General features: G+C 46.8%; 1 protein-coding gene across 3 annotated transcripts; it reads left to right on the top strand.

Annotated features, from left to right (window-relative positions):
- Positions 1 to 708: 708 nt before the first annotated feature.
- On the top strand, positions 709 to 23,974 carry GPR173 (G protein-coupled receptor 173). 3 transcript variants are annotated; one of them, XM_057311829.1, is made up of 4 exons: positions 709 to 1,404; positions 11,394 to 11,452; positions 14,857 to 14,951; positions 19,889 to 23,974. In XM_057311829.1, the coding sequence occupies exon 4, from the start codon at positions 19,986 to 19,988 to the stop codon at positions 21,105 to 21,107; it is 1,122 nt and encodes a 373-aa protein (XP_057167812.1). In that variant the 5' UTR covers positions 709 to 1,404; positions 11,394 to 11,452; positions 14,857 to 14,951; positions 19,889 to 19,985; the 3' UTR covers positions 21,108 to 23,974. The 3 variants fall into 3 exon arrangements, with proteins under 3 accessions (XP_057167812.1, XP_026344474.1, XP_026344475.1); XM_026488689.4 differs by lacking the exons at positions 11,394 to 11,452; positions 14,857 to 14,951; XM_026488690.4 differs by lacking the exons at positions 709 to 1,404; positions 11,394 to 11,452 and having other exon boundaries at positions 14,720 to 14,951.
- Positions 23,975 to 24,253: the final 279 nt, after the last annotated feature.

The following is a 24,253-nucleotide window of genomic DNA, read 5'->3' on the forward strand; positions in this document are numbered from 1 at the left end:
TCCCTCCCATCCCAAAGCTTTTGAGAACCTTCCACAGGACCTTTCTGCCCCGACCCGACCCGACCCAGGACCCTTATCCTTGCGTCCTCTGCACTTGTAGCCCAGGTGAGTTGCTCTCTCAGCAGCCCTTTGGCCACCTCTCCCCACCTCCACGCGTGCCTCCCTCAAACATCTCAGAAAGGCCGGAGTCTGACTTCCCCAGCCAGCTATTGTCCTGGCAGCACGGCCGCCACGCCAGCATCCCCACCCAGTCGGCCAGCCAGCCAGCCAGCCGGCTGCTCCCCAGCCTCGCCAGCCCCCACCCAGCCTCGCCCCGCCCCGCCCCACGGAGGACCAGGCTGGCGGCTGGGAGTCTCCCTGCCTGCTCAGCCTCCCTCCTTCCCTCCCTCTCCCTCCCTGCTTGCCTTCCTCCCCCGCCCGCCCCTGAGGCAGGGACCGTGCAAATCGAGGAGAGGGGGGACAGACAAGCTGGATGGGGTCCAGCTTAACGCCCTGGGATCCCCACTGATACCCCGTCCAGGCTGGGTGTCCCCAACATCTTGGGACCTGGATTTGTGTGAGCTGGAGTGGTTCCCAGGTCAGGAGCTTGCCTCCGGCAGGCCCACGGTACCCCCGTTTTGCATCAGGACCCCCCCCCCCCCCGGATGCTCTGAGCCACCCTCCTCAACCCGGATCTAAAACCCGGGACACAGCTATCAGGCCAGCCTCTCTCTCCACCCCACCCCCTCTTTCTGGCGTCCATCCCCTCCCCAACAGCACCTCGGCTGCTGCCTCTGGCTGTGGACCTACACCTCTTCCCCATCCCCACCAGGCCTGGGAAGCGGGGTGAGCCTGGATGAGAGCCCCCCAATCTGGGGCTCTCCCAGGCCATGGCCAGAGTGCTCCCAGAGAGGAGCCATGGCCCCTGAGCATCTGCTAGAGGCTTGGCAGAGGCCCCGCGGGGACCGTGTCTTCTGAGGACAAAAGGCGGCGGCCAGCAAAGCAGACGGGGCGGGGGGAGGGGGGACCGGCAGCAGGGCGGGCAGACGGGTAGCAGGGGCCAGGACTGGCCCCCCTCCCAGCTTGGCGGTGGCATGAAGATGGGGGTGGGAGTGTGTAGTGGGGGAAGCACCTGCCTGGACCCTCACCTGCCAGCTAGCTGGGCACCCCAAGGCTGTGTGCTGCCCACTTGGTGTTCCCCGACGCCCCCAGCCCTGCCCGGTGCACCCCTTCGGTGCCTGCTTCCCCCGCTGTCTGCGTTTTAGACCAGCCCGGCTGCTGTATCCACGGCAACAGAAGCAGGAGTGTCACTGGCCGCCAGATCACTGAGGGTCCCACAATGTGGCCTGGGCTGTGATTTATCCTGGGTGAGACAGCTTGAGCCCCCTCCCTGGATTCCAAGACAGCCCTGCTGAGAGAGCCCAGGTAAGTAGTCAGCATCCCTCCACCAAGGATGGGGGGGCTGAGATTTCTCTTCTGTCTCCCCACACATATTTCAGGGTCTCCATCACTGCCATGCTCTCTGTCTCTCTCTGACTCGGTTAGTGTGTCCCCCACCCCCCATCCCTGCTCCATCACAAGGACTACTTGGGCACCCAAGCCTGTAGAGTCCTCAAGCCATCTCCATCTTCTCAATCGCAAATGTCCCATGAGAAAGGGAACTACCACCTGTTTCCCCACTCCCCACACGGGGGTCTGTTTTTATCATTATGGTCGCGTTGGGGCATGAGGCTGTGTTAATAATCCCTTGTGTGCTAGCTGTGGAAGGCATGCCTGGGAGCCTGGCAGTGCTCTCCTAAATGCCTGCACCCTGGGCAGGCTCAGCCTCCTGCAGCTGCCTCCTCTCCCTCTCCCTCCTCCTCCACTCTCCTCGAGGTTCCTTGGCCTGCATGCAGGATATGTGTGTTTCTGTGTGTGTGTGTGTGTGTGTGTGTGTGTGTGTGAGCAGGCAGGTGGGTAGACATGACAGAGAAGCCGATCCAAGCCCAGACCACCCCCCACTCTTTCTTTCCTTCTTCCCTCCCTCCCTACTTCCCTTCCTTTCTACTTTCCCGTCTCTCCCCACAGGTAGCACAGACTTTTGCTGGCTCTGCACTGAAGATATTGCTGTGATTCCCAGCTAGGGGCAGAAAGCCACTGTAGGGAAAGTGGGGTGGGGGTGGGAAGCACTTCCAGGCCCCAGGCTGCTTGATGGCTCTGTGGGGGCCAGGACCATGCCACACAACCTGCGGGGCCACAGTGTGGGTCCCAGCCTCCATCCAAGGCTCTCTATCTCTGTTTCACATGCCCGTGTTGTGTCTGGGATCCCCAGATCTTATGGTCTTGTGCACGGTGGCCAGTGGTCCCTATGCCTGGAAGGGCAGGAAAGCCGGATACATGGAGAACGTGGATTCTCCTGGGACACTTCCCCCAACTACTAGCTCTGCAACTTTAGTGAGAGTGTGCCACTTATTGAACCTCAGTTTTCCATCTGTCAAAGAGACCAGTAACCCTCCCATCATGGGCGTGTGTGGTGACTAAATGAGACGGTGCATGCAAATAAAGGATGTGCATAGTAGTGGCACTGAAACAGTATCAGCAAAGCTCATGGTCGATATTGCTGATTATTCTTGATTAATATTGTTATTGATTATTTGGAGGAGGGACTGGCCCCTCTTCTCCAGGGTCTTGGCAGACATCTAGGGAGGACAGCAGGTAGGCAAATGGGGGTTGGGGAGTGGAGGGGAGGCAGGAGCAGCTCAATGTTGTCACTCTTCCTTTGTAGGGAGTGATAAGTGGTGGCTATGGGCAGAGCCTCCCACCCCCCTCCACTCCTTTCCCTGTACTTGCCCCTGCCCGCGCGCACACACACACACACACACACACACACACACACACAGAGGCTTGAGCTTCCATGAGCTAGCAGAGGCCTGGCTTGCAGCCTGCACCATTCCTGGCCCTGGTGATGTAGGCGTCTCCCTGTTGAGGGGAGACTTGGCAAGAGTTGGGCCTGTGGTCAGTGGTTGGCAGTGCCTGGAGACAAGGCTGAAGCTTCTGAGATCGCAGGGCTTCTGGTAGTGCTGGGGTGTGGCCCATGCAGCAGTCAGACCCATGGAGGGACGGGTCCCAGGGATTTGCTAACCTAGAGCCTGGACTGGGGGGGACAGTGGGGTCTGCTGGCTGGTTTCTGGGTGTGGAGATGCGGTGGAACATTGAGTGAGGGGTGGGTGGCTGGAGGAAGGTCCTTACGGGCAGGGGAGGAGGAGGAGGAGGGGAAAATCTGAGACCCAGAAGACCCCATGGTGAGGGTTGGAAGGGGTGGGGCTTTGAGGTATAGAGTAGACTTTTCTGTAGAAGCATTTGGTGTGGAAGGGAGAGGACCCAGCCCATGGTTTGGAGGCATCTGGGCCTGAGAGTGGGTAGACATGTGTAACGATGTACGTGTGCAGTCTGTGAGTATATGTGTCTGTCCATGGGAATTGTGGATATATATGAGTCTGTGTGTGGACCAGACCACACGATGGTGTGTGCAAGTGTGTGAGTGTCTGGGTAGGCTTGTGTGTGTACAGGGGAGTGGGTATGACTTTGCATGTCTGTCTGGGTGAGCAAATGGGCATGTTTGATTCTGAGGCTGAGTTAAGATTGTGTTTCTGTGAGCCAACAGGCCTGTTGAATGTCTAGTTGTATATGTGTGTGGTATCAATTTGTCTTTGAGTGTCCGTGTCTGGTTATATGCGTGTGAGTATGAGGGTTTCAGAACGCCTGGGTATGCATGCCCAATTAAGTGAACGTCTAGCTGTCTCTGTGTATATTTGTATGTGACTATGTGCGCACATGAGTATAGGTATATCTAAATGGTGTGTTTGTGAGTGTAAGGGGGTGTGTGTGTCCATGCATGTATGGGAGTGTATGTGTGTGTCAATATGCTTCTGTGTGGGTCTGTCTGTCACGTATGTGTATGACTAGGTCTGTGTGTTGATGTCCATGTGGATTCTCCAACATTTTCAATTGTGTGTATGTCTCTGTGTGTGTGTGTTTGGGTTCATAGGTCTGTAGACAGACCTATGGGTTCACATCTGATTAGGGAGATATTAGTGTAGATGATCACCCTCATATAAAGAGAACTAATTGTGTGTGGGGGGAGTGTATGAATACATGTTTTGTTCATGAAAATGTATTTTCTGGGTATGCCCATGTGTACACATTTGATTATGTATATAGGTATGGCTGTGGGGGGGATCTATGCCTGTGTATATATGCACAAAAGGCTGTGTGCATAGTTGAAAGAATGCATTTGGGTACATGTCTAATTGTGTTTGTGGGTACAATGTTACATGTGAGTGCAAGTCTGGTTGTGGTATGCATGAGTAACTAGATTTCATAATACCTGGTGCACATACCTCAATATGTGTTTTGTCTGAATTTCTGAGTACAAGTGTGAATGTGTGAGTGTGGATATGCCTGTGAGGGATCATGAGTGTATATGTGTGTGTATATGCTAATATGTGTGAACATCTGGCTGTGTGTGCATTTGAGTGAACATGTCTTTATATTTGCCCATGTGTTCATGTACATCTAAGTGTGTGTGTGTGTGAATATGCCTTTGTGTGCCTGTCTGAATGTACAGGTGTGTGAATGTACCAGTTTGTGTAGTTCTAATTATTTGTATATGTGTGTTTGTATTTATTCTGGAACATATATCATAGAACAGTTTAAGTGAATGTATATGCATGCCATACATACGTTTGTGTGTGTGTGTGTGTCTTTGCATGTGTATGTGCTAAGTGTTATCAATTCTTGTGCAGATGTACAAGGATGTGAGAATATGTGACTATTCTTCCATTTGTGCGTGTGTGTGAACATAGCTTTGTGTCCAAATCTATCTGACAATTTAAGTATAAATGAATATTTGTTTGCATAGCTTCTCATATGGATGTATGAACTGTGTTGAACACACATCGTGTGCATTCCTATTATAATTGCATGAGTGTGTTTTTTAAGTACATTTGTGTCTTCATGTATGGTTATGCATATAGGAATGAATGACGTACATGTCTGTGTGCATGTGAATATGCTCATAGGCATACATGCCCAGTTGTATGTCTCTGTGTGTATTACAATGTCTGTATATGAATACATTGTCTCATTGACAAGCAGGTGCACATCTGGGTGTTTATGTACATGAGTACACCTACACATAAGTGTGTGTGCAAATGTTTATGTGGTCACATCTGGGTATATGTGTGTGTACATTTGGGATCCCACCTCTGTGTGTCATGTTTGTTCACTGTCTCATTGGGTGTGAGAGTCTGCCTGTCCGTGGACATGTGGAAGTATGCCTGAATGTATGTATACCTGTGTTTGTGAGTGAATGTGTGTCATTCACGGGCATTATGTCATGTGAATGTGTGCAATGAATGTACACCTATGTTTGAGAGTAAATGAATGTGCAGACGTGGGGCCAAGTGCAATGTGAGTGTGCATTGCTATAAGTGTGCCTGTGCATAGGGTAAGTGTAGGCATTTGTGCATGTGCCGGTCTGATGGTCTGTATGTGAGAGAGAGAGAGAGAGATTTGGCCTTAGGCCTATGCAGATGGGTCTAATCCCTGAGGGAGTGATAAAGGAGGGTATTTACAAGTCTGTGTGATGCTGTGTCTACACCCCAGCATGTATTGATGTGCATGTCTAAGACTCAGTGCACCTTGCTAGACCAAATCCGGCTCTGTGTAGACATCCTACAGGATGGCAACACCTGAGCAATCCATGACCCTCTTCTGGGGCCTCGCTGGCCTCAACCATGTGCTGGGCTTTTGCGGGGTGGTGGCCGGGGGGGGTGTCTCAGGATAATTCTTGTCATCATTCACACTCAAGAAGTAGGAATCAATCATGGCTGATGTCCCCCTAGGGAAGGGGGCCTGTGACCTTTTAGAAACGGGTTTCTTGAAACCCAAAGACCTCCCTTCCCATCCCCCCACCCTTGAAGGCCCAGGACAAAATGGCTTTGTATAATAGCTAAGGTTGGCAAATGGTTTTCACGGAGAGCACCCGAGTTATGCCAGCCAGGCAGAAATCTAGATGTCAATGTGTATGTATAAGTAAAGGTGTATCTGGGTAGAGTATAGTGTGTCTGTGTGTGTATGTGTGTGTGTGTAGAAGGTGGTATATTTGATAAGAGAATGAGAAAATGAGGGAGTGAGAGGGGGAGGGAGGGAGAGGAAGGGAAGGGATCTGGGTTGTGTGTACATACGAGAAAGTCTGGGTAAGATATCTATGTGAGGCATTGGCTGTATTTGGGAGGGGTGAGTGTGAGTATGGGTGCATGTAAATGGTACATTTGTGAGGCGATATGAGAACATCAGCCTATTTGGGTGGAGGATATATGAGAGTTTGGGTATAGCTACGTGGGAATATGTGTGAGGCTGTGTGTTTTTGAGGAGTATGTGTGTATGGGTGTATCTGGATTGTGTGAGAGGGAGTGCGGGGGTGTCTGGATGATGTATGTGTTTTATAGTGTAGATGTATCTGTGTTGTGTTAAGACAACATGGGTGTTCCTGGGTAGAGTGTGTACATGAGGGAGAATGGGTGTAACGGGGTGGGAGCATTTAAGTATGGGTATATCTGGATGGTGTCTAGGTGGGTGAGCATATAAGTCTATTAGGCAAAGGAGATGTGTGATGGAATATATCTAGATGGTGCGTGTGTGTAAGAGAGAGAATTTGAGCACATCTAGGTGATGAAGGGGGTATGTGTGAATGTATATATAATTGGAGTATCTATGGATGGTGTGTGGGAGTGTATGTGGATGAGATGTGTGTGTAGTATGTGTGAGAGAGTTTGGGTGTATCTGCATTGTGTGTGTGGAGTGTGGGTATGATGGTGTTTAAGAGAGAGGGATCTGGATTGTGTGTATGTGTAGAAGAGAGTGCAGGTGTTTCTGAGTGTGGTGGGCATGTGACAGCATAGATATATCTGGTGGGAGGAATGTGTGGGTGTAGGTGGGTGGTTGTAAGTGTTTGGGTTTAACTGGATTGGGGGTATGAGTGGGTGTATCTGGATGTCGTGTGTGAGGTGTGGATATATCAGGATGGTGTGTGAGAGAGAGTGTAGTGGTACATGTTGGCTGTGTGAGACAGTGTGTGGGTATAGTTTGGGTGGAGTGTGTTTGAATATGAGTGCATCTAAATGGTGGGTGGGTGAAAGCGCAGGTGTATTTGGGTGGTGGAATGTGTAGTAAGGTGTATCTGGATGGTGTGCTCTAAGAGCTTTGGTTGTGTATCTGAGCATATATGTACTTGGGTATCTGTGTGAGGGTGTTTATAACTGGATGGGGTGTGTGAGAGGATTTGGGGGATATATCTGGGTGGAAAGTGTGTGTCTGGAGTGTGAGTACATCTGAGTGGTGTGGAGGGGATGAGAGCATGAGCTGAGCAGCGGAGTATCTGGGGAGGGATAAAGGGAAGGCATGTGTGAAAGTTGGATGTATCTGGGTGGGATGGGTATGTGTGAATGCAGATGTATTTAGATGGTAGTGGAGTGTATCTAGTTGATATGTGTGTATTTCAATGGTCCATTTGGGATGAATCTGGATGGTGTATATATGTTTTAGAGGGTGGATGTATCTGGGTTGGGTTCTGTGAGTGGGACTGTGTTTGGGGTATGTGTGTGTGTGTGTGTGTGTGTGTGTGTGAGAGAGAGAGAGAGAACAAGAGAAAATATGGGTATATATGGATAGGATTTGTGTGTGAACGGGTGTCTCTGGATAATGTGTGGGTATCTGTGTGTGTGTGAACGTACTTGGTTGGGAATTTGTGAGTGTGAGTATCCGGGTTGGCTGTGTGTAAGTGTAGCGTCTTTGAATGGTGTGTGTGTCATTGTGGGCGTGTGTCTTGATACCATGTGTGAAAGAGACTGTAGGTGTGCCTGGGTCAAATATGAGGGCTCTAGGTTAGGCGTTTCTATGGGTTAGAGTATATCTGAATGTTGCATATGAGAGTGTGTGTGTACTGAGTTGGGAGTTCCCCGTAAGTGTGGCTGTAGCTGGGTGGAGTGGCTGTGAATGTAGGGTATATTTGAGGTGTGTGTGTGTATGAGGATGGGATGTGTGTGAGAGAGTGTGGTTGTATCAGTACTGGGTATGTGTGCGAAAGTGGGTGTGTCTGAATGATGTGTGTAAGGAAGAGAATGTGCACCTATCTGGATTGAGGTGTGAGTGTGGGTGTATCTAAGTAAGAAGCATGGGCTTCTCTCTGGCTGGTGTGTGAGAGACAAGGTATATCTGGGTGGTGTGTGAAAGCGAGTATATAGGTCAATCTGTGTGGGGTGTGTGAGTATCTGGGTGAGGGTGTGTGCATGTGAGTGTATCTGCATAGTGTGTGTGAGAGTGTTTGGGTGTATTTGGGTGGGGAACGTATCTGAGAATGTGGGTGTATCTGCATGTGAGTGTGGATTTATCCAGATGGTTCATAGGTGGTGTATCTGGGTGTTTTGTGTGTATGATAGTGTGGGTGTGCCTGGGTGGGGTGTGTGATTGTGGGCGTGTATGTATGTGTATATCTTTCCTAGGGCATATATACCTCTCTAGAGTGTCTGTAAATGTCATCCGTATTTGTGTATGTGCTTACATGTGTGGCTATTGGTAGCCAAGTATGTTGGTACGTGGCCTGTGTGTGCATGTGTTTGTGCTAGAGTGGTGTGAATCTGTATGTGTGTGTGAGTGTGTTTCTCCACGTTAATAATTTCAGTGGGCAAGGTCTCTGGAGCCAGGCTCTGGGTTTGCATCCTAGTTCTGCCATTTATTAGCTGTGGGGCTTTGGGCAAGTCACCTAATCTCAAGTAAGCCCCCGTTTCTTATTTGTAAAGTAAGGATAATAATACTATCTATCTCATAGGGTGAAAATCAGATGAGTTAATGTTTGTGCCTGGCACATAATAAGTCCTCTGTTCCTTATCAGGTGTTAACCTGGTACTACAATTATTTCATGTGCCTGGTGTGTAAGTAACAGTATGTGTCCATCTGCAAGTGCAACGGAGTAGTTTCTATGTGCATATTTGCCCCATTATCTGTATCCATGTGTATATGTAAAAAAGTGAGTCGATTCTGTGTGTATGTGAGTGTTTTTATACATAAAACTGGCTTTATACTTATATGTGCCCCCAGTGTGTATATGAAACCATGAGTGTATGAGAAAGGAAGTGTGTGTCCAGGAGGTCAATGAAGGGGGTTTGGCCATGCATGTGTATTTCCCAGTGTACATCTGGGTGTATGAATGCACTCATCTGTGTCTGTGGTGATGTGTGTCCCTGTCAGTGCAGATGTTACCTGCATTGCTGGTATGCTGCGTATATAAGCACGTGTGTGCATGTATGCACGTGTGTGTGCACACACACCAGTATGTTTTTATCTGAATATGTAAACAGGTAGTACCAGGTTTATATGTGGTGATGTGTGTGTGTGTGTGTGTGTGTATAAAGGATTTGTGCCCATATAGCCATGTACTAGGATGTATATATTTGTGTTGTATAAGTGAATGCATAGGTGTGAATGGGTGTGTGCATCTGAGGGTTTATGTCTGTCTGTGTTTATAAGCATTGGTAACTATGTGGTTATGTATGTGTGAGTCTGCATTGCTCTGTATAATGCCTGTCTATGTGTGTGTAGCAGTGAACCTGAGCGATATGCCAGTGTGTGTGAGCATGTCTGTACTGTGTGTATAATGTATGTGTACCAGGGCAAGTTTTGTACAAAATAGTGGATTTTATTTTTTTAATTTAAATTCAATTAATTAACATATAATGTATCATTGGTTTCAGAGGTAGAGGTCAGTGATTCATCAGTCTTATATAACATCCAGTGCTCATTACATCCCATGCCCTCCTCTATGTCCATCACCAAGTTACCCCATCCTTCTACCCGCCCCTCCAGTCAGCCTCAGTTTGTTTCCTATGATTAAGAGTCTCTTATGGTTTGTCTCCCTCTCTGATTTCATCTTGTTTTATTTTTTCCTCTCTTCCCCTATGATCCTCTGTTTTGTTTCTTAAATTCCACATATGAGTGAGATCATATGATAATGTTCTTTCTCTGATTGACTTATTTTACTTAGCATAATACCCTCTAGTTCCATCCACGTCATTGCAAATGGCAAGATGTCACTTTTTTTGATGGCTGAGTAGTATTCCATAAAATAGTGGATTTTAATCTCTTAATGTATGAGCCTGGGGTTGGGGAGGGCCTGGATCTATTGGATGTGAATCAGACTTAAACCCTGTGTGTGAATGTCTGTTCTTATGTCTGTGCATGCATGATTGTGTCTGAAAGCATGTAGGTCCATATGATTTGGTTATTTTTTTTAAGAGAGAGAGAGTGCGTGCACGCGGGAGCGTGGGGGGAGGAGCAGAGGGAGAGAGAGAATCTTAAGCAGCCTCCACACCCAGTGCAGAGCCCCAGTGGTGCTCGATCTCATGACCCTGAGATCATGACCTGAGCCGAAATCAAGAGTCAGTTGCTTAACTGACAGAACCACCCGGGTGCCCCAGGTCCATATGATTTGGTTTATTTGTGTATGTGCCTGCATGTGCCCATGTGTATGGTGAGTTTTTCTCTGCCTAGGTCTATATTTCTACTGAAGGGTGGCTATCTGTGTGTGTGTGTGTGTGTGTGTGTGTGTGTGTGTGTGTGTGTGTGTGTTTGCGTGGGTTTTGTATATCTTTGCATGATTTGCTGGAAGGTGGGTACCTACGCACATGCCTAACTTTCTGTGTAGGAGAGGAGGGGTGTGTGTGTGTGTGTGTGTGTGTACCTGAACACATACACCTGATTGTGCTTATCAGCTGGTGTAAGTCTGGGTTTGAATCTTGATGTACATGTGTTCCTGTGTGCACTTATCTGTCCATGTGTGCTAGTGTGTCTATGCAATGTGACTGGATGTGAATGTCTTAGGGCATTCCCAATCTGGCACATGGGAAAGGTAAAATATCTGTATGGCACATTGGAGTAAACTGAAGAGGATTTAGGGGTACTGTGGTTTGGTGAAAAGAAATTCCTTACATTTTCTTTACATTATACAAATCGTGATGAGGAAAACAAAAATGCAGTTTTAGGGGAGTTATTAAATATTGAATTTGTATACAACTTTTGGTATACAACTTCCAAGTGAAATATTTTCAGGATTTTTTCATGGAACACTGAGCTCACGTCTGGAAACATAACTTTTATTCACTTGTGCAAATTTGTAATGGTCAGCATTCATGCCACTTCTGAGCCTTTGGTCACGACTGCCTTTATTTATTTTATGGTAATTTGACTCCTTTATGGACATTTTCATCATGATTTGGTAAAGTAGTTTGTGCGGAGCATCAATCTTCTACATCAAGTTATTGTTTTTCTTGGTAAAAACCCAGACAAAACAAACAAATAACCATTAGTACTTTTGACAGGGATATAAGCTTCTATTGTGACCTGCTACTTCTTGATCTTGGAAAGCCTGTTGATGAAGGTAAGACCTAGTCTGTGAAGGTCGTGTGGGCACCGTTTGCCTTAATGTCCTCAGTAATTAGCTTGAATGTATGAAACGTAGCTGCATGATTCTGCAGGTCAGCAAAGTTCACCTTAAAAGCATTAGCTTTGCGGTCATTAGGTGCCATTTTGGTTTCTCTGAAGCTTTCACACCATACCAACCTTTCTTAAGAAATGCAACAACTAACTGCTTATTCATCCCTCTGTTTGACCTCCCTTTGATAACTCACTTGTTTTTGCCATGGCCAGGCAGAGACCCAGGTTTTATGCTCAAAATGGCTAATGACCTCCTCTGTCTCTTGGTGGTCACCATCAACAGGAAACTGCTAGCATGAGTAGGTGGCAGCAAATGACCAAAGAGTTTTTTGTTTTGTTTTGTTTTGTTTACTGATTTAAACTCCTTTCTTATCAATAATCGGGACTTGGATAACTCATAGTCTTTGAATTTTGTGCTTCAAAGATAGGATCCTTCTTTAAATCTAACACTTCTTTCTTTTCTTTCAATCAAATGTGATGTTGAAATTCCTTGTAACAAATGCACGTGAATTTTGAATCCAACCAAAAAAATTTTCATTTTGAGTATTTCAAAATAATTGATGAAACTTTTGCCTTAAGTAGACACAGACATTGCTCTACTCATCTTAATAAGTATTTTTTAGTAGTCAACTTAATAACACCAACTAATTATCATCCAGGGAACCATACATGACCTCACTTCTAAGTTGAAGTTTGGTTTTGAATCCATAAACCTTGACAGTATACTTTCATATATTTTTGAGAGTCTTAATATTTTTTGATGTAATTTTATTCATGTGCTCAAAGAGCCATTTGTTGAAATGAGTAAGCATCAAATCTGCAAATGAGAATCATTCACAAAAAAAATGCTGAAATTTTTCTTTTAGTTCATAAATCTTTTACAGAATCCTTACATATTTAGGTTTAAAACAATAGAGAAAAGTGTACTGATCCCGAAGCTTCACAGAAATCCAACACACAGGTGGGTAGTATCTTGGGTTTAATCAAATTCACCTACCATCAATTACTGTGGAAATTAGACCTACAGGTAGACTTTTATAGGTGAGTGCTCCTTGGTGCATTAATCTTGGCATTTTCAGAACAAATTCCAGATATAAACTCCATGCCATCTCAACAGCAGCATCAGTCCACAGACTAAGGCAGAGTTTCCATAATATTAGAAAATATTGATGTATCATTTTGAATATTTCAACCTTAGTTTATTTTGGTGCTTCTTGCATTTCTCTTCAGGCTTTCTGACTAGTACTCTGAACTGAGCACAATTAATCAACATCTAGAGATGCATCAGTATAAAATGAAAACCCTTTTGATTCAGCAATCTTCTGAGTTAGTGTCATTTCACTGTCCTTTGACCCATCATCACTGTGTCTCCTAATAACAATATTTGAAAGTGACCTCTTTCCTATTCTTTTTACTTCATTGGTCCCAAATATGATGTGGACAATTTCCTGGCAGACTGCTAGAACTTTCCTGGCAGAATGCTGAGATACTACTGGCAGGGGCATCTTAGCTTTACTTGTTAATCATGCAATCCTGTCCCTAGCTGGTTGAACTCCATCTAAGAATTTTCTAACCCAAATTAAAAAGAAAAAGTAATGTTCTAACTCATCTCATAAAAGAGCCAGGTTTCTTAATTTGCATTTTGAGATGCTTTTAAAAGTCCAAATATTTCTCTTTGTAAGAGTGTTTCCTGGCCAGTTGACCAACATAGCCTACTGGGAAATCGTTTCTTTTTTAAAAATCTTGTTAATTTAAATTCAGTTAGCCAACATACATTAGTCTCAGATGTAGTATTCAACAATGTATCAGTTGCATATAACACCCAGTGCAAAATTTCTTTTGATAACTTTTCCCTACAAATTGGACATATAGGCTGAGGATGAGAGGCTTATTTGGCAGCTGAATCCAAATTTGGGACAATCCTCATTAAACTGGGGACAGCTTGGAGTTTCTGGAGGGCAGACTGTGTTTGTCTTGTGAGTCTCCTGATTTTCCAGCTTTAATCAAAAAGTCCATTTTGATAGGAAAAAATATCTTAAAAATTAAATCTAGTTGAATATGAAGTATTGAAGGGGCCAGCAGATCTTAGTGACTTCTGAAAACTGATTTAAAGCAAAAACAAATTTGAGGTCTTCTGCATTCTTAAAAGAACAGCACTCTGGAAACAAAGCCTTAAAGGTCTAGCTTTCCCTTTAATGAATCAATTCAATTCAACCACAGTCAGGCTTTATTCTTTTATTGACAAATATTTTTACCTAACAACAAAAGGTAATAATTTATTATGAAATAAATTATGAAATCCCACCAAGAATCAGTTTTGGCTAATTTTTAATATTAAAAGCCAGTCACAAGTAAATCAGTAAATAAACCAAGAAATAATAAAAATTATATTGTAACGTTTTTAAAAGAGTCCTTTTAGAAACACTGGGAAATACTTATGGATGAGTGGTATAATAGATATGCTTCAGAATACTCTGGAAGCGGGGGAAGTGGGTGAGGTTATAGGCAAAACAAGACCCTAAGGGTTGATCATTGGTGAATCTGGGCAATGGGTGCACTGAAGTTCATTACAGGACTCTTTCTACTTTTTTATTATTATTTTTTTTAAGATTTTATTTATTTGTCAGAAAGAGAGAGCACAAGCAGGGGGAGCAGCAGGCAGTGGGAGAAGCAGGCTCCCTGCTGAGCAAGGAGCCCAATGTGGGGCCTTGATCCCAGGACCCTGGGCTCATGACCTGAGCTGAAGGCAGATGCTTAACGAACTGAGCCACCCAGGCGTACCCTCTTTCTACTTTTTTTTTAAAAAGATTTTATTTATTTATGTGACAGAGAGACAGCCATCGAGAGAGGGAACACAGCAGGGGAGTGGGAGAGGAAGAAGCAGGCTCCCAGAGGAGGAGCCTGATGTGGCACTTGATCCCGGAAAGCCGTAATCACGCCCTGAGCCGAAGGCAGAAGCTTAACGACTGCGCCACCCAGACGCCCCTCTCTTTCTACTTTTTTATATCTGAAATGTTCTATAAGGAAAAAATTTTTTATAAAGAAGGAACAATCAGGGCAATTAACAAAATAGTTATATTATCTTTAGGAATACCTGCTACTATATAATAATAATAATAATAATAATATAATAAAGCAACAGTCATGCAACTATTTTTGTAGGAAAAAAGTTGCGGAAAAATTTAAATAAGGTCAAATTAAAAAGAAAAACAAGTGTTGTACATGTATGGACAAAACCAAAAAACCTCACTGATGAACAAGAGTGGCAATCAAATTAATAATCAGACTATCTGGGATGTTTCAACAGGAAGCGATCCAAACATTTACAACCTCCCTTTGAACCCCTAGAGCCTTTCTTGGTCTGGCTCCCTGCTATGGCAGGTGCCCCTCACCAGCCAAGCAGCTCTGCTGATGTTTCCACCTGCGCCTGAAGGAGTCTGCTGGTATGTGCATGTGTGCAAGTTTGTCTCTGGGTGTAGACCTATTGCGGGGTGTGTATATCAAGTAATGTGAGCAAGTTTGTGTGTGTACACATGTCTGTGTGTGCAAGAGTATACATGGGTGGTTTTTCTCTTTGTGGTTGGTTGTGCTTGCACGTTGCAAGCGGGTATGTGTGTGTTGGAGCTGGTATACTTCTCTACAGAAGTGAGTATGTACCTGAATGGGTATCTGTGTACCTGTGTCAGGATGTACGTGTCTGTTTTGCTGAGTGCGCCTAATTTATGTGAAAGGGTTTGGCTCAGTCGGCCTGTGTGTTAGAGTGTGTTAGAGTATGTACATGTGTGTATATGTAAGGAGTTTTTGCTTGTCTGGTTTTTTCTCCATGTAAATGTATCTGTGGATATCTGAGGGGGATTCTGTCTGTGTGTACATACATGTGTGTGTTTGTGTGTGTGTATGGATGTAGTAGGTTTCAAGTGCATGTGAGTATGGTGGCATATGTAAGTGACTTCGAGTGTTATTGTGTAAGAGTATTTGTATGTGATGATATAGGTATGCCACTGTGTACATGCCTGTGTCACAGAAGTTTATCTGATTATGTGAGAGGATTTGAATAATCAGGTAGATTGTATATATGAGTCTATGTGTGAGTAGGTTTGCATATGTGTATCTATCTGTCAGGATTTGAGTGTTCATCTGTGTGTGTGTGCGTGTGTGTGTGTGTTAGGGGAGTTATAATTGTGGGTTTATGAGCCATTGCACATGTGTGTGTCTCAGTGTGTTGGTGTATATGAGCAGTTCTCAGCCCTCTCATAGCTAACACTCTCTTTTATGTAACGTATTTTGTAACACCCCTTTACTAAACAGACATGAAGTTCTTAGATAATATAATCTCTCTGCACATATAATTTAAAAAGAAAATCCATATAGTAACTATTTCATATATTATGCATACTGTATTAACCCTAATACAAATAAATTAATTAAAGGAAAGTGATTTATAAGGTAGTAATTTGTATTTTGATATATGAATTTTTGGGCATGGCACTCCCCAGGAAATTCAGTAAGGTAGTTAGAGGCTTGTAACATCTTATGAGTAAATGTGGATTTGGAAGGGGAAAAAGTCAGAAGCTGCCCCTTGCTCAAAGTGCAGGAAAATGACAGGCAAAGGCCTAGGGGTGAGATTTTCCAAAATAGTTAACAACTCAAAAAAAAGTGCTCCCCCAAGCAAAGTGCAGTTTCTTCTGGACTTACTTGCCAGCCATATTCTTGAGTAATTCAGGGTATATTAAACTAGTGGGAAATTTGTATTTATATGTGAAATAGAGTAATTAGATTCAAGGTTCAGTTCATTACGAGCCCAAAGTCCTAGGGGACTTGGGACATATGTTGACTGTGTGGGACTGCCCCACACATCACTGGATGGCCAGCATCCTTGCCCTGGACCCCTAAATGTTAGAAGGAAGTCCTACACTCCAGCATCGTGGCAACAAAAAATGCTCCTGGAGATTTCCAAAATGTCCCCTAGGGGGCAGTAACGCCTTTGTTGAAGATGATGCACTGGTGTTTAGATGGGTATACTGTGCCCGTGAAAAAAGGCCCCATAGAACATATACCGTGTGTGCGCATGCGTGCTAGGCAACGTCCGTACGTGTGAGCTGGTTGCTGTCCTTAGGTCTCCATAGCAGGAGCCTATGTCTCTGTGTGAGCGTGTGAGTAGTTGTCTGCGTATCTTTCTGAGGGCGTCTGGGCACGAGCAGGTGTGTATGTGTTGTGTGCGTTTGCTCACACTTTTAGCCTAGGATGGGCCCACGCTGTGGCTGCCAGTCTGCTCTGAAGAACCGTCTCCTCGCTTGTAGAGTCGCCCCAGCTTTCCAGGCAACACCAGGGTTTTGTTCGTTTGCTGCTATTGTTTTGTGTTTTGTTCATTTTAGTGTGTTTTTTGTTTTGTTTTCTTTTGTTTTCACTGAGACTCTGGGCTACAAATTATCCACCTTCTGGATCTTAGTGTGTTTCTCTGTGTCTCCCTCTCTCTCCATCTTTATTTCTGCTTCTCTCTGTCTCTATCTCTGCCTCTCTCCCGACCTGTCTATCTCTCTATTCTCTCTTTCCTGGCGTTATCCCTCTCCTATCTCTCTGTTGTTGTCTTTCTCTTTCTCCCTCCCTCCTTCCCTCTCTCCCTTTGTCTCTCTCACTTTTCTCTCTCTCCTTCCTTCTCTGTCTCTCTTTCTCTCTGTCTCTTCTGTCTCTATTTCTCTTCTGTCTCATACTCTGTTTCTATGTGTGTCTCTCTCTTTTTTCTCACTCTTCTTTCCCTTTTTGTCTCTATTTCTATCTCTTCCTGTTTGTGTGTAAGGCCTGCTCCCCTTTCTCTGTTTATTTCTCCCCTTCTCCCTCCTATGTCTGTCTTTCTCTCACAAACCTCTCTCCTCTGTCACTCTGTGTGTCTCTCTGTTTCTCTTTTATATTCAATCTCTCTCTGTCTCTAATGCTTTCCCCCTGCTTCCCCTCAAGGCTAAGGAGTGTGTGTGTATGTGTGTACACATTTACAAACCCCCAGCTATCAGCTGGGCCACAGTTCTGTGGGAGCTGTCAGGCCTTGAGGGGGCTGAAAGAGGGCCCACCAACCCCACTTCTCCCAAGCCCCTGCCCTAGCACCTTCTCATGGCCTATTGGCACTGTGTCTGAGACTTCGGGGTGCCATCAAAAGAGATTGGCCCCAGGTGGCTGTGGCAGGCCAGGTTGGAGCGAGCTGGGAAACAATACCGAGGGGTGACTTCCTGGGAGGGAGAAGGTAGAAAGGCTCCACTCAGCCTCGTGTACCTCAACCTCAAGCCCATCCCAGCCCCAACAATAGTTCTGAGCTTGCTGCCTTCCCTCTGGGACCTACCACATTACGTTATCACACTCCTTTCCCCCTGCCCCCTGCTCACACACACCAGGAGCCCTCCTGTTTCCCCCTCAAGCCTTGCCCGTGCCCTCCCACTCCTGTACTGCCCAGGCTGCTCTTTCAGCAAATCCTACCTGAATGCCTCCAGGCAACCCTCCCTGAGCCACCAGCCCATTCAGTCCCACATCCAATTGATCTGACAGCCTTTGACTGAGGGCTTACTGTGTGCTCTGCACTGCTCTTCTAGAGGAGAATGTCTGAGTCTCTAGTCCCCGCCCTTGTGGAGCTTTCATTCTAATAGGGAGAGGCAGACAATAAACTGAATTTTAAGTAAATTATATAGTGCATTAGAAGAGATAAGTTCTACAAAGAAAAATAAAGCCGGGCAAGGGACACAGAGTGCTCTTAGTTCTCATCTGATTTACTGCAGGAGCCTCCTATGTAGTCTCCCTACTTCCACCTTTGCCCCACCTGGTCTCTGCTCCCCACAGCAGCAAGGGGGATCCTTTTCAACCCCAAGTCATATCACATCTTGCCTCTGCTCCCATGGCTCCCATCTCACTCAGAGTAAAAGTCACAGTCCTCACCGTGGCCTGCATGATCTGGCCACACCACCTTTCTGACCTTACCTCCCCCCATTTTCTGATCACTCACTCTATTCCACACATAGTGGCCTCCTTGCTCTTCCCCAAATACACCATGTGTGATCCCACCTCAGAGCCTTTGCGCTGGCTGTTCCCTCTGCCTGGACTTCTATTCCCTCCAATATCCACATGGCCCACTCTCACCTCCTTTAAGTCTTTGCTTAGATGACACCTCCTCAGTGAAGCCTTCTCTGTCCATTTCATCTAAAAGTATACCTTGCCCACCCCTAGCATTTCCTATCCCCTTTCTCTCCTTTACTTTTCTTTTTAGGACCTTATCATCATCTGACCTACTATACTTCACCTATACATCTTCTTTATCATCTAGAATATCAGCTCCATATGGGCAGGGATCCTTTTCTATCTGGTTCACAGCTGTGTCCCCAGTGCCTGGCACACAGTAGATGCTCAATAAATCGGTTTTCAGTGAAGGAATGCACACAAGCACACTCATATCTTTATATTCACAATACTCCCTGCCCCACTTAAAATAAAAACCCAAGTCCTTGTCATGGCCCACAGCCCTATACAATCTGGTTCCAGACACCTCTGTGACTTCACTTTCTACCACTGTCTCCCCCGCCTTTCCTTTCCCAACCACACTGGTCTTCCCACTCTTTCTTGAGGACGCTAAGCACATTCCTGATCATGAATTAAAAAGCCCATTTAATGGGTGACTACCAGCATTAACAAAAAAAAATCATGAAATAGAATAGACCTAACGGGGTACATTACACATAGGATCAGTACTGTTTTGTGAAACTTTTGGTTCAGTTATGTGTGTACTCGTGTATGTGTACCAGGTTGTGATGTCAAATGTTTGGCTTACTATGGGTAGCAGTCAAAAAAGTTTGAAGAACATAACCTCAGGGCTTTGCAAAGGGGGAGAGGAGCTGCACCAACATCCCCGCCCCACAGACCCACCAATGGAGGAAACAGGTAACAGAGGACATCCAGAGAGGTGAAGCAGCCCCCTCACCCAGCAAGGAGGGGGTAGGAGCAGCAGTGGGCGAGGGACAGAGCCTGACACCAGTTCGGGAGTATGTGTGGAGGCCATGTAGCCCCACTAACACTGCCCTTTCTGTTTCTTCCTCTCCTTTCCATCTGTTCTCACTGTCTCTTTTTCTTGTGTTTCTATCTCTCTTTCTCTCTCCATCTCTATCTCTATCTTTCCTTTCCCTCTCTCCCTGTCTCTCTGGTTCTGTTTCTTCTAATCTCTTCTCATTCTCATCCCCCTATTTCCCTCTCAATTTGTATCCATTGATATCTTTGTCACCATTTTTTTAATTCTATCCTTTCTCACTCTGTCTCTGTGCCTCTGCCCGCGTTTTTCTCTCTGGCTCTCTCCTGCCGTCATCTCTCTGTCTCTCTGTGTCTGTGTCTCCCCCATTATCCCCATTTGCAGGTGCAGCCCAGCAGGACAACTGATGGAGTCCCCCAGGGCCCATCGAATACCGGACTGGCTGATCCCGTAGGGTTGGGAGCAGCCCCTGCCCCTCAGTATGGCCAACACTACTGGAGAGCCTGAAGAGGTGAGCGGCGCACTGTCCCCGCCATCGGCATCAGCTTATGTGAAGCTGGTGCTGCTGGGACTGATCATGTGCGTAAGCCTAGCAGGCAACGCCATCTTGTCCCTGCTGGTGCTCAAGGAGCGTGCCCTGCACAAGGCTCCTTATTACTTTCTGCTGGACCTGTGCCTGGCCGACGGCATACGCTCTGCCGTCTGCTTCCCCTTTGTGCTGGCTTCTGTGCGCCATGGCTCCTCATGGACCTTCAGTGCGCTCAGCTGCAAGATTGTGGCCTTTATGGCAGTGCTCTTTTGCTTCCATGCGGCCTTCATGCTGTTCTGCATCAGCGTCACCCGCTACATGGCCATCGCCCACCACCGCTTCTACGCCAAGCGCATGACACTCTGGACATGCGCAGCTGTCATCTGCATGGCCTGGACCCTGTCTGTGGCCATGGCCTTCCCACCCGTCTTTGATGTGGGCACCTACAAGTTTATCCGTGAGGAGGACCAGTGCATCTTTGAGCATCGCTACTTCAAGGCCAATGACACGCTGGGCTTCATGCTTATGTTGGCTGTGCTCATGGCAGCTACACATGCTGTCTATGGCAAGCTGCTCCTCTTCGAGTATCGTCACCGCAAGATGAAGCCAGTGCAGATGGTGCCAGCCATCAGCCAGAACTGGACATTCCATGGCCCTGGGGCCACTGGCCAGGCTGCTGCCAACTGGATCGCTGGCTTTGGCCGTGGGCCCATGCCACCAACCCTGCTGGGTATCAGGCAGAATGGGCACGCAGCCAGCCGGCGGCTGCTGGGCATGGACGAGGTCAAGGGTGAAAAGCAGCTGGGCCGTATGTTCTACGCGATCACACTGCTCTTCTTGCTCCTCTGGTCACCCTACATCGTGGCCTGCTACTGGCGAGTGTTTGTGAAAGCCTGTGCCGTGCCCCACCGTTACCTGGCCACCGCTGTTTGGATGAGCTTCGCCCAGGCTGCTGTCAACCCGATCGTCTGCTTCCTGCTCAACAAGGACCTCAAGAAGTGCCTGAGGACTCACGCTCCCTGCTGGGGCACAGGAGGTGTCCCGGCTCCCAGAGAACCCTACTGTGTCATGTGAAGCAAGCTGGTAGGCAGACAGGCAGGGAGAAGGTCATGGCTACGGAGATGGGGCCAGCAGTAAGGAAAGGGTGGGCCCCATACAGGAGCCTGTCTTTCTGAGCTCCAGCCCTAGCCCCTCAAACCACCCGGAATCTAGGCACCTTTGCCAACACCTCCCCAGGGTTGGAGACTAGGGTGGGGGACTGGGAAAGAGGCGTTTCTAATTCTGTGGGGCCTGTCTCCGCTGCCTCCTTCTCCACTTCTACAATCTCTCTCCTTTCCTCTCTCTCTCTCTCTCTCTCTTTCTCTCTCTTTCTTCCTCTCTCTCTCAGAAGTGACAATTCAGAAAAAGAAAATAAGACTGAAATGCAGGTTTTTCTACTAACAGCTGAGGAGACAGGCTTTCTTGCTTTAATGTCTCTCCTTCTGACATTGTCCAGAAGGGGGAAATTTGTCCTGTAAAATAGACTTCCAGAGCTCTTATTGCCCCCTCTGCTCCCATGCACCCTCCCCTTCTGAGTCCTTTAGCAAGGGCTGGATGTTTAGGGAGAAATTCATCTGCTGACAACAGGGACCAAAGGGGGTGCTGGGTCCCCAGGGAGCAGAGACGTTTAATTGCTATGTTGTGTGCAATGTTGTTTTAAGCTAACCCTGGTCCAAAGCCTGGTTTCCTCTCCCTCCCCACCATGTCCTGACCTCCCAAGTGTTTCTTGAGCATCTGTTCAAGAAGCCAGAGGGGAGGGAGAAGGACCCCTGGGATGGGCCCAGGCTAGGTGAAGAACGGGATGTGAGCTGCACGCCTGGAGCTGAAGAGACCTGAGCTTGGCTGCATTCTTTCGAGCTGCCTCCTGGATCCCCAGCCCCCAACTCTTCTTCCTGAGGATGGAAATCCACTCCAGCCCCACTAGGGCTGATGTGGGTGCCATACAGGGAGGAACATACCCCCAGGGAAGTATAGGGAGGGAGCCAAACTCCCCAGAGTAACTGGATCCTAGTGCCTGGGGTCAGAGCAGAACTCAACCCCAGAATTGTCTCCTGGGTTCACACTATTCTTCTGAGGATGAAAAGTTGGGGGGTGGCCTTGGTATAACACATAGTGGTATAAGCTCCAAGGCATTGTGGACTTGAGTCCATTCCTATCTGACCTCTTTTTGTCCCCTTCAAGCCTCGGGGACCTCAAGCCCCTCTTGGTAGCCCTTGGCCTTCTGCGCCCTCAGCCCCCAACTTCCTTCCCCTGAATAGCCCTTCTCCCCCTCCCTCCACCCAAAGTGGAGCAGACTGCAGCCAGATTCTCCAGGTGGGAGAGCCCAAGCCTCCCTCCCAGGGCAGAGTCCACTCTGGGCTCATATCACTGCCAGTTCTTATGGACTGGTGAGCCAAGCTGGCATTCCTTTGCCTGGCCTTGCCCAGATTCTTTGTCTCCCTCTCATTTCCTGAGGGAGGGGGAGATCTGTATTTATCTACCCCCTTTCCCTTCCTGATAGAAGCCGTTGTCCTAAGCTCCCTCCCTACCCCCAAGACAGCCCCAGAACTGGGGAAGCCTTGACCCAAGAGGAATGGGGAGGGCACTCTAGGCAGGAGAGACATTAATGAGCCTGGCTGTGGAGTGACCCTGGAAAGGCAGGCCAGAGTGGCTGAGAGGCTGGGGTGGAGGGTACCTGTTCTCTCAGTGATAGTGATGGGGGTGCCTTTCCCAGGGAGTGGGGTGGGAGGGAACCACAGGGGTGGGAGTAGGTAGGGTATATTCTGGAGGGTTTTCCTCCATTTCTTTTTTCTAACTGCCTGGATTCACCATTGGATTTTGTAAATGGAAAACTGAAAAGAACAATGCTATATTGGATGTTTTCTCTTTCTGACTCTGTGTGTGTGTGTGTGTGTGTGTGTGTGTGTGTGCGCGTGTGTGTCCTGTCTGCGTGACCACATGTGGGGAAGTATGGTCAAGTGGGACTGTGTCTGTGTGACTTTGTGTGGGGAGGCACATGTGCCTGGTACACACATGTGAGCAAATGCCTGTATGTGGAGACATATGGCACACACACACATACATGTATGCACCTAATTGAAAGGAGACGAACTAGACTATGTGCCAGCATTGGGAGCTAGAGTGGTCCGAGAAAAGAATTTTAAAACCGTACATATGTATGCAGCAAGAGGGTAGACTCCCATCTCGTAAAATCTTCCTCCTTTGTCCCAGGCTCTGAACATGAGGGATAGAATACTTGAGAATCCCATCTCTTCCCGAAGCCTGGAGCCCCTGGGTACCATTCCAACTCCTGTATCAGTCTCCTCTCCAAAACGCAAATGAGGTGTTTCTGAAAGTGGACCACTTTGGAGAACAGGGACTGTGATTTGGGGATCAAACTTGAATGGGGGAACTAGCGGGATTAGAAAATGCCCCCTACAAAGTAATGACTTCTGGAAGGACTGCTCAGTCTGGGATGGGAGCCCTTCTGAACAGTCCACTGTATACAGCTGGAACTTCGGTAAGCTTTGACTAAATTCAGAGGAGGGATATTACAGGGGAGAAAAAGCCAAGCCTGGGAGTCTACCCAGCTAGCCTGCTCCCTGGGCACTCAATTACTTTACTATTTATTTACTTATTCTCTCAGGTGCACAGAATTGAGTTGACCATACTCCTCAGTTCTTGGCACACTACATCATCGTTGGTCCATGCGAGTCCCTTTTATTCTTCGCTTTGTTTTGTTTCTTCCCCTTCATCACCCATCCCTGATCCAATACCCCCTCGCACATAGGCACCCACTCTCGTGTATTTAATGTATGTCCTTCCAATTCACCGTTCATGTGTTTATTTACATATATGTGTATCTGAAAAATATATGGTATTGTTATGTGTTTTAATTTACATAAACAGTATTGTACTATAAATCTTGTTCTGTTTCTTTTTTCACTCAACATTCTGTTTTTGAGAGATCCAGCCTTGTTGCTGTACTTAGATCTAATTCATCCTAGCGGTCCATCTACATATATCACATTTTTCTTATCCATTCCCCTGGTGATGGGTCTCTAGGTCGCCTCCAATTTTCTGCTACCACAGAAAAGCTGCAATGGGCAGTTTCCTACATGTCTTAAGGATGCCTAATTTAGAGGAGAGGAAACTGAAGCTCAGAGAGAGGGAGTGATTTGGTTAGGGTTACAAAGTGAGCA

The sequence above is a fragment of the Ursus arctos genome, chromosome X (assembly GCF_023065955.2).
Source record: "Ursus arctos isolate Adak ecotype North America chromosome X, UrsArc2.0, whole genome shotgun sequence".
Classification (NCBI taxonomy): Eukaryota; Metazoa; Chordata; class Mammalia; order Carnivora; family Ursidae; genus Ursus; species Ursus arctos.